The 14,984-nt window shown below is 51.2% G+C and overlaps 1 protein-coding gene across 1 annotated transcript in view; it reads left to right on the forward strand.

Annotated features, from left to right (window-relative positions):
• The window catches only part of LOC308569004 (uncharacterized protein), a 28,433-nt gene extending 16,437 nt beyond the window's left edge, over positions 1-11,996 (forward strand). Inside the window, exons 4-6 of the mRNA XM_081162368.1 lie at positions 7,702-7,826; positions 9,445-9,591; positions 11,437-11,996. Of these exons, the coding sequence (XP_081018494.1) occupies positions 7,702-7,826; positions 9,445-9,591; positions 11,437-11,667 (503 nt within the window). The 3' untranslated portion in view covers positions 11,668-11,996. The remainder of the gene's footprint in view (positions 1-7,701; positions 7,827-9,444; positions 9,592-11,436) is intronic.
• The last annotated feature ends 2,988 nt before the right edge of the window (positions 11,997-14,984 follow it).

Below are 14,984 nucleotides of genomic sequence, written 5' to 3' on the forward strand. Positions count from 1 at the left end.
CTCTGAGGAACTAATCAGACCCTTGCCTGTGGCTCCCGGAGCTCTGACTTACCAACCTGGAGCTAAGTGTATGGAGTAGCCTGTGACATACGGCGTAGCCTGTGATGTCTGTGCCCGGAGAGCTGGGGACGGCATCGAGGCGAGACTTCTCGCACTTCCCCCTGTCTCTCTAGCTAAAGAAATCAAACCTTTTGCAAATACATCTGCATGATATTTCTGCTAAGCGTGCCTTGCTGATAGAGAAGGGAAAGGCAAGGGGGTATTTCTTAGGTGAAAAGTTATCTTAAGCCTCATTTACTAACTGGCAGATGCAGCCCTTTGTGGTCATTCACGTAGAGCTGTCGCTCCAAGTGTTGAACAGAGTGACGAATTGCAGCTGCCAAAAGGGACACGTCAATTCTCCTAATTACCTCCAGGGCCCTACTCACAGAATCAGAAAAGGCGTCTAATGGCGTCAACGCTGCTCACTTTTTGAAAATCACAGTTTCAATTCCCTCGTAGTCTTCTTGGTTTTAGTCACATTCCGAACAGTGAAAGCTGTGACCATGTAAACCAGGTAAGGCCGGGCTTGGAAAATGGGTCTTTTGCAAAGCCCAGTCCTACTCCTCAAGACGGTAGCTAGTAATTAAGGAGAATTGCAGGGTAAGAAAAAAATGCAGCCACAGTAGGAGAGAGAGGAGAGAGAGGGGAGAGAGGGGAGAGAGGCCCTTTATCTCAGCAAAGCCAGTGCAGGGCCTTCGCTGCACACGGAGTTCAGAATGAGCTGGAAACTTCCGAGGCCCGTGGGAGAAACTCTGGCTACTCCCGCCTCCCAGCTCGGATGCTTGCTGAGGATCTGCCCCTGACCGGCGGCTTCCAGACACCTCCACACGGCTGTATCGATTCTCCCCCTCTTCCAGCCTCCCCAATTTATATTCCTCTCCAGTTCCGTTTAGAGGTCAAAGTCCCCTTGGCTTTGTTACCTTGGTTTCCTGCAGCAATCATTTATAAAAAGCCAGCTGAGTGACAAGAACTTCAGGGAGTGCAGGGGACACAGAAATGGAATCCTTCCTTCGTTCAGTGCATTTGTTGAGCACCTACTCGGGGCTGGACACCGTGCCAGGTGCTGAACTACATCAGTGGCTAAAATCAATGCAAATGATCCAAGACACTCATGCAGCGAATATATTCAGGGGCCTATTCCACTCTCCAGCTCATCTGCAGCCTTAGAGAGCGGTGCTGGGGGAGGGGGAGCTGGAACACAGCCCCCACCCACTTATGGTCCAGCCTGGGCCAAATCAATTGCCTCAGGATGTCAGTGCTGGCTTCCTGAGAAGGCCGGGCTTTGGACATTTGGGGACCATTTATCCTGGGAGCCTGCAGTTCAGGATCCACAGTCGGCTCCATGTGAGCTCATCTGTTTCTTATTTACCTCCCACTTAAAAGTGATTAGGATTTTCTTCCACTGTGGGGTTTCTGCCCACTCCTGACCCTGGAAGGCTCAGGAAATTACAAAGCGCGTTTTCCAGCAGATGCTCTGGCCCGCGCCGGGCGGTCCTGCACAGCCGCCAGTCTGCTCTCGCTGCGTCTGGTGAGCCTGGCGCTCTGCGACGTCAGAGGCGGCCTGAGCTGGATGGGCCTGCTTGCTTGGGGAGTGCCAGGCTGCCCTGGCAAAGATGGCCCTCGTGGCCTGATGAGACTCCCAAGCCCATGGGGGAGTGCCGGGCAAGAGGTCCTGGCAGGAAAGACCCATGCACGCAAGATGTAAAGGTTGGCAGTGGAGTGATGGAGTGAGCATGGGCGGGGGGCAGGGATTCAGAAATGTTTAAAAAGAGATGGGCTTGCTTGGAAATGTGCGGTTTCCACAGCAATTTCTGGAATCTCAGTGCAGGGAACGGCGGGGGTGACTGCATCTGAAGAACCCGCAGCCACTCCCCAGTCAGAAGCCATGTGCTGCATGAAATGGGAACCTCAGCCCTTGCCCATAACCCGCTCCTGCTCGGGGGTATCTGGGGAGACGTGAAAGGCTGCAGATCAAAGGGAGGGCGTGCTCCAATTTGTCGGAGGCAGGAAAACACATCGCTGAGACCAATATTGAGTGACCGAGCCTCCTGCCTGCACAGGCTCACCACGGCTAGAGGGTTGAGCCCAGCATGGCTTGGTTTTTGTTTTTGTTTTTGTTTTTTTCTGAAAAGAACAAACGATTGACAAAGGAGGGAGAGTAGATAGAGCGAAGGCTCGGGAAGATGGGAGGGCCCGCCTCCTACATGCTGTGCGGCTCTGTGCGGCTCGCCCCAGACCTTAGTGCCTTGGTTGTTGTTTTTTCCTTTTGCAAGATGGAGCTCATCCTACTCAGAGCATCAAAGAATCACAAAGTTGGAGGAGATCTTAAAGGCTGTAGTCTGATCACTGAGAGCCTGGCACATAGTAGGCACTAAATAATTCTTGAAGTCGTCCAGGATGAAGTCATGGAGAGAAGGAACCAACACGTGAATGAATGCGTGTGGGGTCTCCATACAACATCCCCGCACACGGTAGTTCAATCCATGCTTAAATGTCACCCGCGACGGGGCGTCTCCTGAGGTGGGCCCTCTGTCTTCGGTAGCTGTGGCTGTTAGTGTCGTGTATGAACCCAAATCCAATCCTGCCCCCCACCCAGAAGTTTCATCACAATTTCCAGTCCTACCCTCTGCTGCATGGCAGCCCTTCAGATAATTGGAAATAACGGCCATGCCCCTCATTGGGTTCACTCTTTCTCGGCCTAATTACCCTCACCTCCTTCAGTCGTGCCCCCAGTAACAGAGCTTTAGTTTCTAAAAGTAAGCATTCTCACACTTCTGCTCTTTGAATGAGCTGCAGTTTGCCCGCGTGCCCTTGAGCTGAATTCAGGGATTCAGCTGTGGTTGGATCAGAAAGAAATAAGTAGGTCTGTCCCTTCTTGTTCCAGATCCTGTGTCTAGTGGTGCAGGAGATGACTCTCTGGCATAGGCGCTGGCTCATCTTACCCCAAACCTGTATCTATTTTTTTAGATCTCAGACACTCAGGTATGGGATGCTTAGAGACAGAAAGAAACTCCTATTCAGGCCTGCTCTGCCTCAGACAAAATTAAACATGTCAGGCCCAAAGAGCGATTTGCTGCTCTGGTTAAATTCTATTTTAGCCTCTCTACATCCCATCCCACACCATTCTCCATACTTCTCATGAGTCAGTACTGAAGCGAGGTGTCCCTGTCCTTTCCCTCAAACTGATTACAACTCTAGAAAGGAATTCTTATATTATACAGATGTTGGGTTATTCCTTGCCCATGTTAACACTGGACAGTTTACCAAGTATTTTCAAATACCTTATGATATAGATTTTTACATCAGAAAAAATTGCATTTGGGCTGAAGGCATAAAATGAAAAACAGAAAGAGGAGCGTATTTCCCCCATATGACAAGATGTCCAGAAGAAGGCAGTGCAGAGCTGGTAGGTGGCTCCCTGATGACATCAGAGACCCAAGCTGTTCGTATAGCTTTCTACTTCTTCTAATCCTCATGATCACAGATAGCTGCTCACCTCTGCGCATCACATCCACATTCCAGGCGCACCGGAAAGCAATAACTTTCCAAGACCCCTTCCCCACCAATGAACTTTCATACACAAACACACACACACACACAGAATCCATTTACTTGCAGTGTTAGAACGGCAGTCAGTAGCTTGCCCTGACTGGGAGGTTCAGTTGGTTGGAGCATCAGCCTGTACACCAAAAGGTTGCAGACTTGATTCCCAGTCAGGGCACATACCTAGGTTGTGGGTTCGATCCCCAATCAGGTGTGTATGGGGGAAAACCGACTGATTTTTCTCTCTCACATCAATGGTTCTCTCTCTCTCTCTCTTTCTCTCTCCCTTCCTCTCTCTCTAAAATGAATAAAAACATATCCTCGGGTGAGGATTTAAAAAAAAAAAAGCAAGGCCAGCAAGACTTGAGTGTAACCTCTCAACCCTCTTTTAAAGGGCTCACCTAATGAGGTCAGGCCCACCCAAGATAAGCTCCCTTTTCATTAATCTAAAGTCAACTGATTAGAGACCTTAATTACACCTGCAAAATTCCTTCATCTTCGCCATAATGTAACATAATCATAAGTGATATCCCATCATATTCATAGGTCCTGCCCACACCCAAAGGGAGAGGGTAATGCAGGCAACACATAATTGGGGCAGAATCTTGGGGCCACCTTAGGACTCTGCCTACCACACCCTATGTACTGGAGATACTGATGGGACCTGTCCCAAATGGTTGCTTTGAAGGCTAAACGAGTTGGTAACTGTAACAGGACGTATCCGGCCAGCAGCAGCTGCTATAATTATTTTAGCATCTTTGAGCATCTGCTACAAAAGTCGAGGCGTTTCGCTGACACTAATACTCCCCACCCCCCGCCCCACGCAGAAGTTGGCAAACAGCCATAAAGCTTTAATCCAACTAAATGGCTTTTGGATACAAAGACTCTGAGTTTTCTTGGCCTGTGAAAGCCACTGTCAGAGAAAAAAAGTGCTGACTTCAATCAAACACTGTAATCCACGGGATTATCATTTCCACCCCTAAAAGCCGCCTGCAGTCACTCAAACTCTCGCCCAGTGGTTCTTAGTGGTGGCTGCTCACGTGTGAATCACCCAGGGGGCTTGGGCAGGTCCCATCTGCCCAAACTCGGATACATTTGGCCTGGGGTGTGTCCTTGCGTTGGAATTTTCTTCAAGCCCCTCACCCCAGGAGTCTCCGACACACCACCAGGGATGAGAGCCGCTGCTGGGGCCAAAGCTAAATTCCCCTTAAGGAGAAACTGCTGAAGACATGACAAGCCGAAGAGACGTGAGCGGCACTAAAGCATTTTTCCCATTGACTTTCAGCAAAGAAATTGAAATTCACCACACGCTCCCCTTTCCAAGGCACCCTGCCATTTTAGCAGACAGCTCACCTAGAAGCTGGGATAATGCGGAGAAGAGATTAAAATGCCTACATAGCCCAGAAAGCATGTTGTCTGCTTGCTCGTTCCATGTTTACTCTGTCGCCTACATGCATTAAGCGCCCGCTGTATGCCAGCCTTCAGGCCGGGTGCTGGGGCCTCAGAGATCAGTAGAACCCACGCTCTGCCTCCCCGAGCTCAGCATCTAATGACGAGACGCAAAGAGGCCCTTTCTGTCCCAGGGACGGGCTTTCAGGATCGAGGGCATGGAGCTCGCTTTTAGGCTGTGAACAATCATTTCTAAAACTTTCTCAGTCTTCTGTGACTCTGTCTTTCTCTCCAGGGTTTAATCACTTCCAGAGAACAGCCTCTTTTCGACATCCCTTCCTTTCCCCCCCGCCAGCATCCAGCCCAAAGAAAAGTTATTACCCAGGATAGGAACTGAAAAATTGCCCAAATGCCGTAATTATTTCTTTCATAAGGAAAAAGAGCAACGGGAAGCAGCAGCCTCCCCCTCCCCCACCCCTTCTAGCCCCCAGGTCCTTGTCCCATACCCAGGGGCTCTCACCAGCTGGGGGGGGGGGGCATCCTGAGCTGGGGGGCGTTGGCACCTTCTACCTGCTGGCTGTTCCCTGCTGAGGAGCGATTGCCAGCGCAGCACTAAGCAGACGCTGCCGCTATTGACCAGGAGGTTTTGGCAAAGCCCAGGGAAGCTGGGTCCCTCCTTTAAGATAACACTGAGCCAGCCGCAGCTGCTGCAGACAGAGCCATGGGTGGTCCGCTGGTGCAACGCGAAGGCTGGATTGGCTTCGCCTCGCGTCTAAAGGGGAACTCTGCCCCAGAACATCACAGGCCCCTCCAAGGCCCTGAGACACAACCCGAGACAGTTCAGCTGGAAGGAAACCGAAGTTCCTGTGCAGACAAAATCCTCTCTAAAACCCCCACCTCTTTCATCTGATTTATACACATTTCTTGGGAGCCTACTCTGTTCAAGGCATGGCGCGAGCCCACCACCACCCCACTCCCACCCAGGAAAGTTTTTAAAATGTCAGAATTCCACAACGATCTCAGAAACGAAGTGTGTTGGCAGACCCCACGGAGTCGCCCTGAGTTAGTTTTTTATGCCTTCTCTGACATGCCAGGGAGAATGCTGTGTTCCGCTGACTCTGCTCTCTGGTTTTGAATTGTTAGAAGAGCAGCGCTTCACCTCGGGCTGCCAGGCGCCCTCGGGGCCACGCCGCCCAGCTTCCTGCCCTGGCTCTCCACACAGCAGCTCCTAAAGTGTGGGGGAAGGAAAGGAGCGCCCCAAGGCCCTGGCTGAGGGAGGAAACCGGCAAAGGAAATCTAGAGGCGCGGCCTTGCCGTTATTTACCCCCTCGCTGCTTATATGTGGGAAACAAATAACTGTCTGACAACAGGAAGCTAGATGACACCGAGCCGAGGCGGGACTGCTTCGCATCCCGGGATGTTGGCCAGCACGGAAGTGAACGACTAAGGGACAGTGATGACTTCGTTTACTCTAGGAGTTGGGTTCTTTCCTTCCCCCCTTCCTTCCTTCCTTCCTTCCTTCCTTCCTTCCTTCCTTCCTTCCTTCCTTCCTTCCTTCCTTCCTCCCTCCCTCCCTCCCTCCCTCCCTCCCTCCCTCCCTTCCTTCCTTCCTTCCTTCCTTCCTGTTTGATAGAAGGGAACCTTCTGTCCCTAGGTTGGTTTTAAGAGCGGTCACACATCAAGTCTAGAATATAAACCAGGTGGCTTCAAGGTCCGTGCAAACCTGGATTTTGTCATTGAGTTGGGCCGGCTGGCCTGGGCTTGGCTTGTTGAAGGCTTGATCATGGGCCAGATGTCCAGCTTGCATGCAAATCTTGACATTGCTGAGAAGCCTGCAGAATGCTCGCTTCTATTTTGGAAACCAGCCCTTGTGTCCTTGCAACAGGAGGTGTATTAAAGCATCACTAATGCAGGGTCAGCACACTCCAGCCCTCGGGCCCAATTTGTCCTGCGACCGGTTCTCGGATGGCTTGCGAACTAGGAAATGGTTTTTCCATCTTTAAGTGGAAAGAACAGTATTTTGTGACACATGAAAGCTATATGAAATTTTATAGTGCCCATAAGTAAAGTTTTTTGGAACATAGCCACACCTACCTATTTGCATGGCGTCGAGGGCTGCTTCTGTGCTGCAACAGCCGTGTTGCGGAGTCGCCGTGTTGCGGAGTCGCCGTGTTGTGGAGTCGCCGTGTTGTGTAGCTGCAACAGAGCCCGCATGGCCCATGAAATCTAAAATATTTACTGCCTGGCCCTATACAGAGAGAGTTTCCTGACCTCTGTACGAAAGTAAAAGAATAACCCAGCAGAAGTGCAGAAAAGTGAGAGGCTCGCGTAATTCATTCTTTCGTTTACCTAACTAAACGGCCATTTGGAGCGAGCCCTTAATGATCTTCTCTACTCAGCTAACCCCCCAGAGTGAGAATCAACTCAACTCACGGGTCCCTAGCAAGACAGCCGCCCGACCCTGCGCCTGGCGAAGGGCATGCCCACCACGCTCGCCACACCCTCAGCTTCCAGATCAGAGTATCCTACGGGCCCCACCGATGTCCCAGCAAGAGCCAAGTTCATTCTTGGCCCCGGCTTGAGGGTCTTTCCTTCTGTAGAAGCCTCTTGCCTATGATGCTGCGGGGCCAAACCCAGAGACATAGGCCCTGGGCGAGGCGGGGAGGGAGCGAGCCCTGGCGTGGGACCCTACAACGTGCCATTTCTCTCCTCCCCTCCTCGGAACAGACTGGAAGCTGCCGATCCCCCCGGGGCCTGTTTATCCACCATTAATCCCGAGTCTGAGCACCAACGCTGTGGGACGAAGCTGGGAACTGTCTCCCCCCCTAGCAAAGAGCTTCCAGATACACGATGTAAGTCTTTTCCAAGGGTCCCTTATGTCCCTTATCCGTTGAAGACTGAGAAGTGAGACTGGGCCCCACAGGGGTCAGCTGAGCAAATGAGGCGCAGTGGCCAACAGAGTCCCAAGGAGCAGGAGTCAATGGTTTCCCTTTTTTAAATATGTTTTTATTGATTTCAGACAGAGGAAGGGGGAGGGAGAGAGAGAAACATCAATGATGACAGAGTCACCCATCGGCTGCCCCTCGCACGCCCCCTGCTGGGGATCAAGCCTGCAACCCAGGCATGTGCCCTGACCGGGAATCATACCGTGACCTCCTGGTTCATGGGTCAGTGCTCAACTACTGAGCCACACGGGCCGGGCTCAATGGTTTCTCTTTACCATGGACCCCATCCCACCCCCATCATCTCCTGCCCCCACGTGAGACTGGTGCAGACAAAGAAATGAAGCTGGTGCAGACAGAGAATGAACACAGGTCTCATCAGAGCCAAAATCAGAGCCCTGAAAGACAGTAGGGAAGGCAGGAGAGGAACAGAGGGGAGATGATCCACGCAGGAAAGGAGGTGCGTGCGAATTTTGGCTCCTCTGTTAAAAATGTGATGGTAGTGATGATGATGGTGATGATGAACTTCCTAAAGGGAGGAAACATGGTAAGTCGGGGAAAGGAGCAGATAGAGGAGTCCAGGGATGGGGGATGCTCTCACTCACCTTTTACTGCAGATACAGTTCTGCTCTCGGTCAGCTCCAGCCGGACCCGGAGCGATGGGGCTGGTCAGGCCCCATTAAGGCCCACTGGCATCAGTCCATCTGTCTTCAAGGTGAACTCTGGGAGCTGCCTTCCTTGGAACGGAGTCACCACCCTGAAGCTACTTATGTGAATTTAAACCTGATGCAAGAGAAGGTGACCCGGACCGCGGGAAAGTCCTCTCACCTTGCTGGTCTCGGTGTTTCCATTTGGGACCGGGGACGTTGACCTGTAAAATCCCTAGTGGCCTCTGATTTGGGTCAGCTCCTCTGTCCCGCCTGCCTCCAGAGCTGCCTGGCCTCCTCATGGCCAACGCTGGAAGAAATAAAACAACACACGTTCGCTTCCTGCTGTGTGGGAGGCAGGAAACGGCCTAACCCCCTAATTGGGATGAGGTTCCTGCGGAGTGTCCAGCCGCCCACTCCTCAGCACCCCCCCATTTCCCAGGTGTCTCTGCCAGAAAGGCGGGCACAGGCGGCCACCAGAGGCCGGAACCCACCCACCGCCACCATCTCGCCAGCCATGCCCCTGCCTCGGTGGGTGTAAGAGAATCAACATGTAGAGAGAGGCAGCATTTGCTGTGCCTCCCCTGAGTGCAAGGGGGAGCCGAGCATGTCTGGGGTGGGCCCTGTGGTCAAGAATCTAGGCTAGCCCGGCCGATGTGGCTCAGTGGTGGAGCATCCCCTCCATGAACCGAGAGGTTGCCCAGCAGCTCATGGGGGGGACAGTCCTTTTTTCCACCTCCCACGGCCACAGAAAATTAAGAAAAGCAAATGGCAGTCCCCCTCCTGAAGGAGAGGCATGAGGCGAGGGGCCCTGTGTGAGCCACGGGACACGCGCTCTCTGGGCTCCTCGCCGCAGCTGCACGTGGCGTCTGTCCCAGCAGGGCCCTTTCTGGCACTTCTTGGACATGAAGGCGGCGGAGAGACTGGCCGGCTGGAAGGAGCGTCGCAGTCGCTATGGAGACATCAACAGGCACGAATGCTATCAGCTCGGGCGCGTCTTCGCCCCTTTCCGGGCCCTGGCCACCACGGTGAGCAAGCTTTCCTTCCCGAGGGGGTTTCCAAGTCCTTTAGGGAGACCGGTGACAAACACCAACTCTGTCCCCTTTTGCGGGATGGCTGAGTCCATTCTGGCCATGCAAATGCTGCACAACCAACCTCCCCGAAACTCGGCTGTTCACAGTCACGAGCATCTGTGTGTCTCACTCGCTGGTCTGCAGAGAAACAGCCCTGCTCCACTCTCGTTGACCGTAAGCTCCCAGGGCAGGAGGGAGCAGAGGATTGAGAACGTCCATCTCCTCGACCCCAAGAGGCTAACTCTGGCCTACCTGACGGTCGGCGACTGAGGTGTAGGGCAGGGTCTGAAGGCAGCCGGTCACAGCCATGGTGTCAGAAATACCCATTTCAAGGGCAGGAAAACGTCTGGGGAAAGCAGAGGATTTTGTGATAAAGATAGTTAGGGCTCCCGTCCCTTTGTCCCACCTGTTGCCTTCTGGGCCCAAGTCAACGCAAGTGGGACCCTTCCCAGATGCATTTCCTTGAAGCCATTACTGATGTGTCTTCGTGATACGCTCTGGCTGTGCATCCCTGAGATTCTAGAATTTGGGTGTGCCCGAGAATCTCCGGGGAAGCCTGATTCCAGCGTAGGGTCCCAGCCTGCAGGGTCTTGGCGGCGCTCGGAATTTTCTTTTGTAACATATTTTCTCTTTACCACCTTCACGCATCGTGGCCCGGTCAGGGCTTCCCGAGCTTGTTCACGCCATCGGCACCCGTAAGTCTGAAGGGGCCGTGGCTCAGGCACCTGTAACGCGTTCACAGCTCCGGTGTGCACGGGAACCCAGCTCAGGAGCTTCTGCTCATCCATAGTTCCCACCCTTTTCTAAACTTCAAAATCTCCTGGAGAACTAGACACATGAATGCCCAGGCTTCGCTCCAGCCAATGAGATCAGAAGCTTTGGGGGCTGGTCCCAGGCATCAGCAGGATTTAAAGCTCTCTGGATAGGATGGCCAACACACCCAGTTTTCCTAAGACTGACTTTGACACTTTTCGCAGAATTTCCCATCTTGCAGCTCTAAAAGTCCCGAGTCCCAGGAAATTCCTCAGTTCTGGCTGTTTTAACACTGGAAGTCTTGAGTCCTTGGAATTTGTGCAAACCCGATGATGGTTGGTCACTCTATCCACACGTGATTTTAAAGCATGGCCAAGATTAGGACAACTACTCTCTGAACGTTCTAGAAACTAGGCCCAATTCCTCACGTCACAGGTAGCTGCTGCCCATCTCTCCATTCACGGGCCAACATTCCTTAGGCATGTGCACAGCCCAGGGCTGAGAACTCTGGAGGACCCTCAGATAGAAATCTCAATCCTACCGTCAAGGAGCTTCTAGTCTGCTAGGGAAACTGAGCCACGAGCCAAAATCATGCCGCAGACACAGATATGATGAAACATTAATAAGAACAGCTCCACAAATTGATAGACCCAGAAGGTGGTGAGGGCTCTCCAAGTCTGAGCTGCTTTCTGCTAAATCCAACCCCCCAAGGTCTTGCTGAAAAACTAAGTCTGCAGATAGGGACACCCTCTCAATTCACAGTGCCACTTGGGAAAAGCAAATCTGTCACTTATTGGGAGCAATCATACTCATGAACTGAGCTCTTACTATGTGCCAGGTACAGGGCTGAAGACTTCCCAAGTTCTGATCCTTCTGACCTCCACCCTGTTACCACCCTTTTATCAGTGACGAAGCAAAAGATGACCCGTGTTTAGAAACTTGCCCACGGTTACCGTTCGTGAGCGGCGGGGCCGGGCTGAGCCTGCGCTGGAGCGGGTGCTCCCGGCCCCCACGCCTCATTCACTGCCGCTGTTCTCTGCCTCGTAGGAGCTGCGAGGCCTGGCGCTTCCCCAGCACCTGCCCATGAGCCTGCACATGGGCAAAATGGGCGTTTCGTGCACCAACGAAAGGGATCTCCAAGACTTACCTTTGTCTCCCACAGAGCTGGACTTGGAAAAGGGTGGCAATAGCCCTGAGAAAGAGAAAGCAGTGAGCCATAGCAGAACACCTTTATTCCCGCCAATAGTTAAAGCAACAAACTGTAATAGCATGAAATAATCAAGTTTGCAAAACTACGTTCGGGCCGGGACCCTGGGCAGATGGTGGTGTCCTTTGCTAGAACAGGATTGTTCATCTGGACTGGACCAGAGACCTATATACCACTATCTCCATGCAAAACCGAACCCCAGGTTCCAAGGCACAGACTTAGCAACAGGCTACTGGAACTGCGCTCATGGAAAAATTGCAAACAGTCTGCATGTTTATCAGGTATTTTCAAACAAGGCTTGTTCATTATATAAGCACGCCTGGGTCTCAGACGACCCATACCCTCAAGAAGCAAAAGAAAACAGAAAAATAAAACTCCCCATTTGTTCTGTTTTGTCCCTATTTCTCACTGACTAGAGCTAAATGTTGCCACATGCTCCGAAAAATGCCCAGCGTTTGCATGTTTTTTTATTTAGTTGTATCTGGTCGGGGCACCGAGCCTTTAGCTGAGTAACCCTGTAATCTGCACTTCATGGAGAACCATGTAATTGAGCAATTGCCATAATCGGCGAGGGCTGCTGTGTGGACAGCAAGCTTTGGGGTTTTTTCCAAATTTTTTCTGGAATGCCAGGAAAGGGAAGACTCAAGTTGCACCTCGGACCCCAGTGTCCTTCCTCCAGGAGTCACAAAGGAAGGTGAGAACAGGGGCCTCAGTAAGCCGAGTGGATCCTGCACCTGGCCTGGAGGCATTTCCCAGAATGCTCTTCTACTACTTTAAACTGAAAATCTTAGCAATAGCTAACTCTGCACAAAGCCCACTTGAGTGCTTAGAATGGTCTTTTTGGAACTCGGTGCCATGCTGACTGCTGGTCACAAAGTGTCTCCGTGCCTCAGAACATCACCACAACCCCGTAGATTGACATATCAACATCACAGATGGATATTACTGTCCTCCATCGCTCAGATGGGCAAGGAAGCTGATGGGCAAGCAGGCTACTGGCCAACCTGTGAGAGGTCTGGCCGTTAGTAAATTATGGCTGTTAGACCTTGAACCCCAAGCCCATCTAATGCTCAAGAAGATAAAGGTCCCTGTTTTACCCTAGAATTGTGGATCTGGGAGTCAAGTGCAGAGACGCTCTATAGCCCCGAAACACCATTCGTATCTGTATCCCTCTCCCCTGAGTTGCAGACTTGCCCAGGGGTCTCTAAGCTCAGCATATCCCAAACCCACAATATCACATTCCTTCTGAAGTCTTCACTCCCTCCCACACTCCCCATCTCATTTAACAAAGCTGCCATCTTCCAGGCTGTTGGAACTGGAAATTCTTGGGATCAACCGTCCCATCTCTCTCTCTCTCCTTCTTTCCGTGTGTGTGTGTGTGTGTGCCCCACCTATTGTTCCTACCTTCTAAGTATCTTTCCTATTAATTATATCCCTCCTCTCCACCCTCTTCCACTATCTTAGCATCTCTTCTCTACATTTACAATGGCCCCATAACCATTCCCCATGTCAGAAAGATGTTCCTGAAACACACACATGATTATATCTCTCCAACACTTCAACAACTCCCTGTTGCCCCTACAAAGTAAGACCCCCCAATCCTTCACTTGTTGTAGCCCCATCTCCTGCCCCCCCCATGCACCCTCTTCCAATTCCACTGCCTCATATCCATGCTCTTCCACTGACACCAGCTTCTCTCCACCATTGCCTGTCCTGGATTCTTACACTCCTACCTTTGCATCCAATATTCCTTCTGCCATGACTGTCCTTCCTCTCCTTGCCTCCTGGGGGACTCCTATGTCCCCCCAGGAATCAACTGGAAAGGTACCTTCTCTGTGACACCACCCCCAACTCACAGACAGGCTTAGTGCCCTCTGTGTGTCTCCACTGTTACAATGTTTGTCATAATGAATTGTGGTTGTCTGTTGTCTATCTTGAGGGCTCTGCTTCCCTGAAGAGCAGTAATTATATATATTACTCACCACTGTATTCCCCCATGCCCAGTCCAGTGCCTGGTGCTTAATGCTACTCATTAAATGTCTGGCACACAAGCAGACGAACGGAAAAAATACATGGCAGCCAGGCTTTGGAGGATCAAGTGTGGTTTTGCACTAATGTGACAGCTGTTACTAGAGATGCTAACAAGAGCGCAAGGTGACTCAGAGGTGAGTGAGCCTGTGACTGAGGGCAAGCGGGGTGTTTGGAAGCTCCAAGAACTGAAAAGGAATGTCAGCAGACTCCACTGCAATTGGCAGGCGTTTTCCTTAGGCAGCGCTGTGTGTTTTGTGTAATTGAGGCAGTTCTGCCCACCTTGTAAATCACAGTCTGAGAATGGCCACGTTGCAGCAGCAGGCTTGCAGGGAAACAGAGGAGGGCTTTGCTTGGGGACCTTTGTGTGTTAGGCCAGGCAGATCATTTCCCAGGTCTCATTGTCTTTTAACAGGATATAGTGCACAACTCTTGGGTGCCTGGCTTTTTACTCCACACCCTCATGAAATTTTATTTTAAGTATTTGATTTTCTCTCTCCACTCAGGAGACTACGGTCTCACTGGAAAAGCTAATATATACACTTGGAGTTATTAGAAGACACAAGATCATATGAGGTCAATGGTAGATTGTATGAAATTAGCTGGGAGTAAAGAGACACCTAGGGGATGTATGATTAGATGGATGGATGGATGGATGGATGGATGGATGGATGGATGGATGGATATGGATGGATGGAGATGGATGGATGGATGGATGGATGGATGGATGGATGGATAAATGGATATGGGTGCATGGATGAACAGACAGACAACTAAATATTCTCTGAACTTGTAACTGCTTTAAACTAATCAGACACATGAAAAAATTACAATGCTTCCAGGTGCCAATCTTTCAACACTCCAAGTAGCACAATGACTTAGCCCAATTTAAAATATTCACTATTACTTTAAAGAATGATACTGATGAATGAGAGGTGAGAATTTTTGGAAGGTTGCAGGTATCGGTCTTTTTTGGTCCCCAAATGACACCGTCTTTGCCTGCATAAAATGCTAGTCCTGACAGGAAGTCCCAGCAAGCCTCACCACTTAGGAATGAAAATAAGAGGCAAACAGGAAACCATGTTTATTTTTTACCACGAGTCAGCCAAACTCCCACACCTATGCTGTGCATTTCCTCTGTCGGGCGTTGTTGAGAAGTACAGGGAGAGAGGGACACTTCCCTTGTCCCTTTCTCCCAGGAAGCTATCTTATTGTCACCCACTGGGTACAGAGTGTGTGAAAGGTTGCAGGAGGTCAGCCAGGGGCAGATGCAGGAAAAAGTACTCCATCTTCCACTCAGGATGCCTCAAGAGCAGAGGTGAGGAACCTTTTTTCTGCTAAGGGCCATTTGGATATCTAT

This window comes from Miniopterus schreibersii (genome assembly GCF_964146895.1).
Source record: "Miniopterus schreibersii genome assembly, chromosome: 16".
Lineage (NCBI taxonomy): Eukaryota > Metazoa > Chordata > Mammalia > Chiroptera > Miniopteridae > Miniopterus > Miniopterus schreibersii.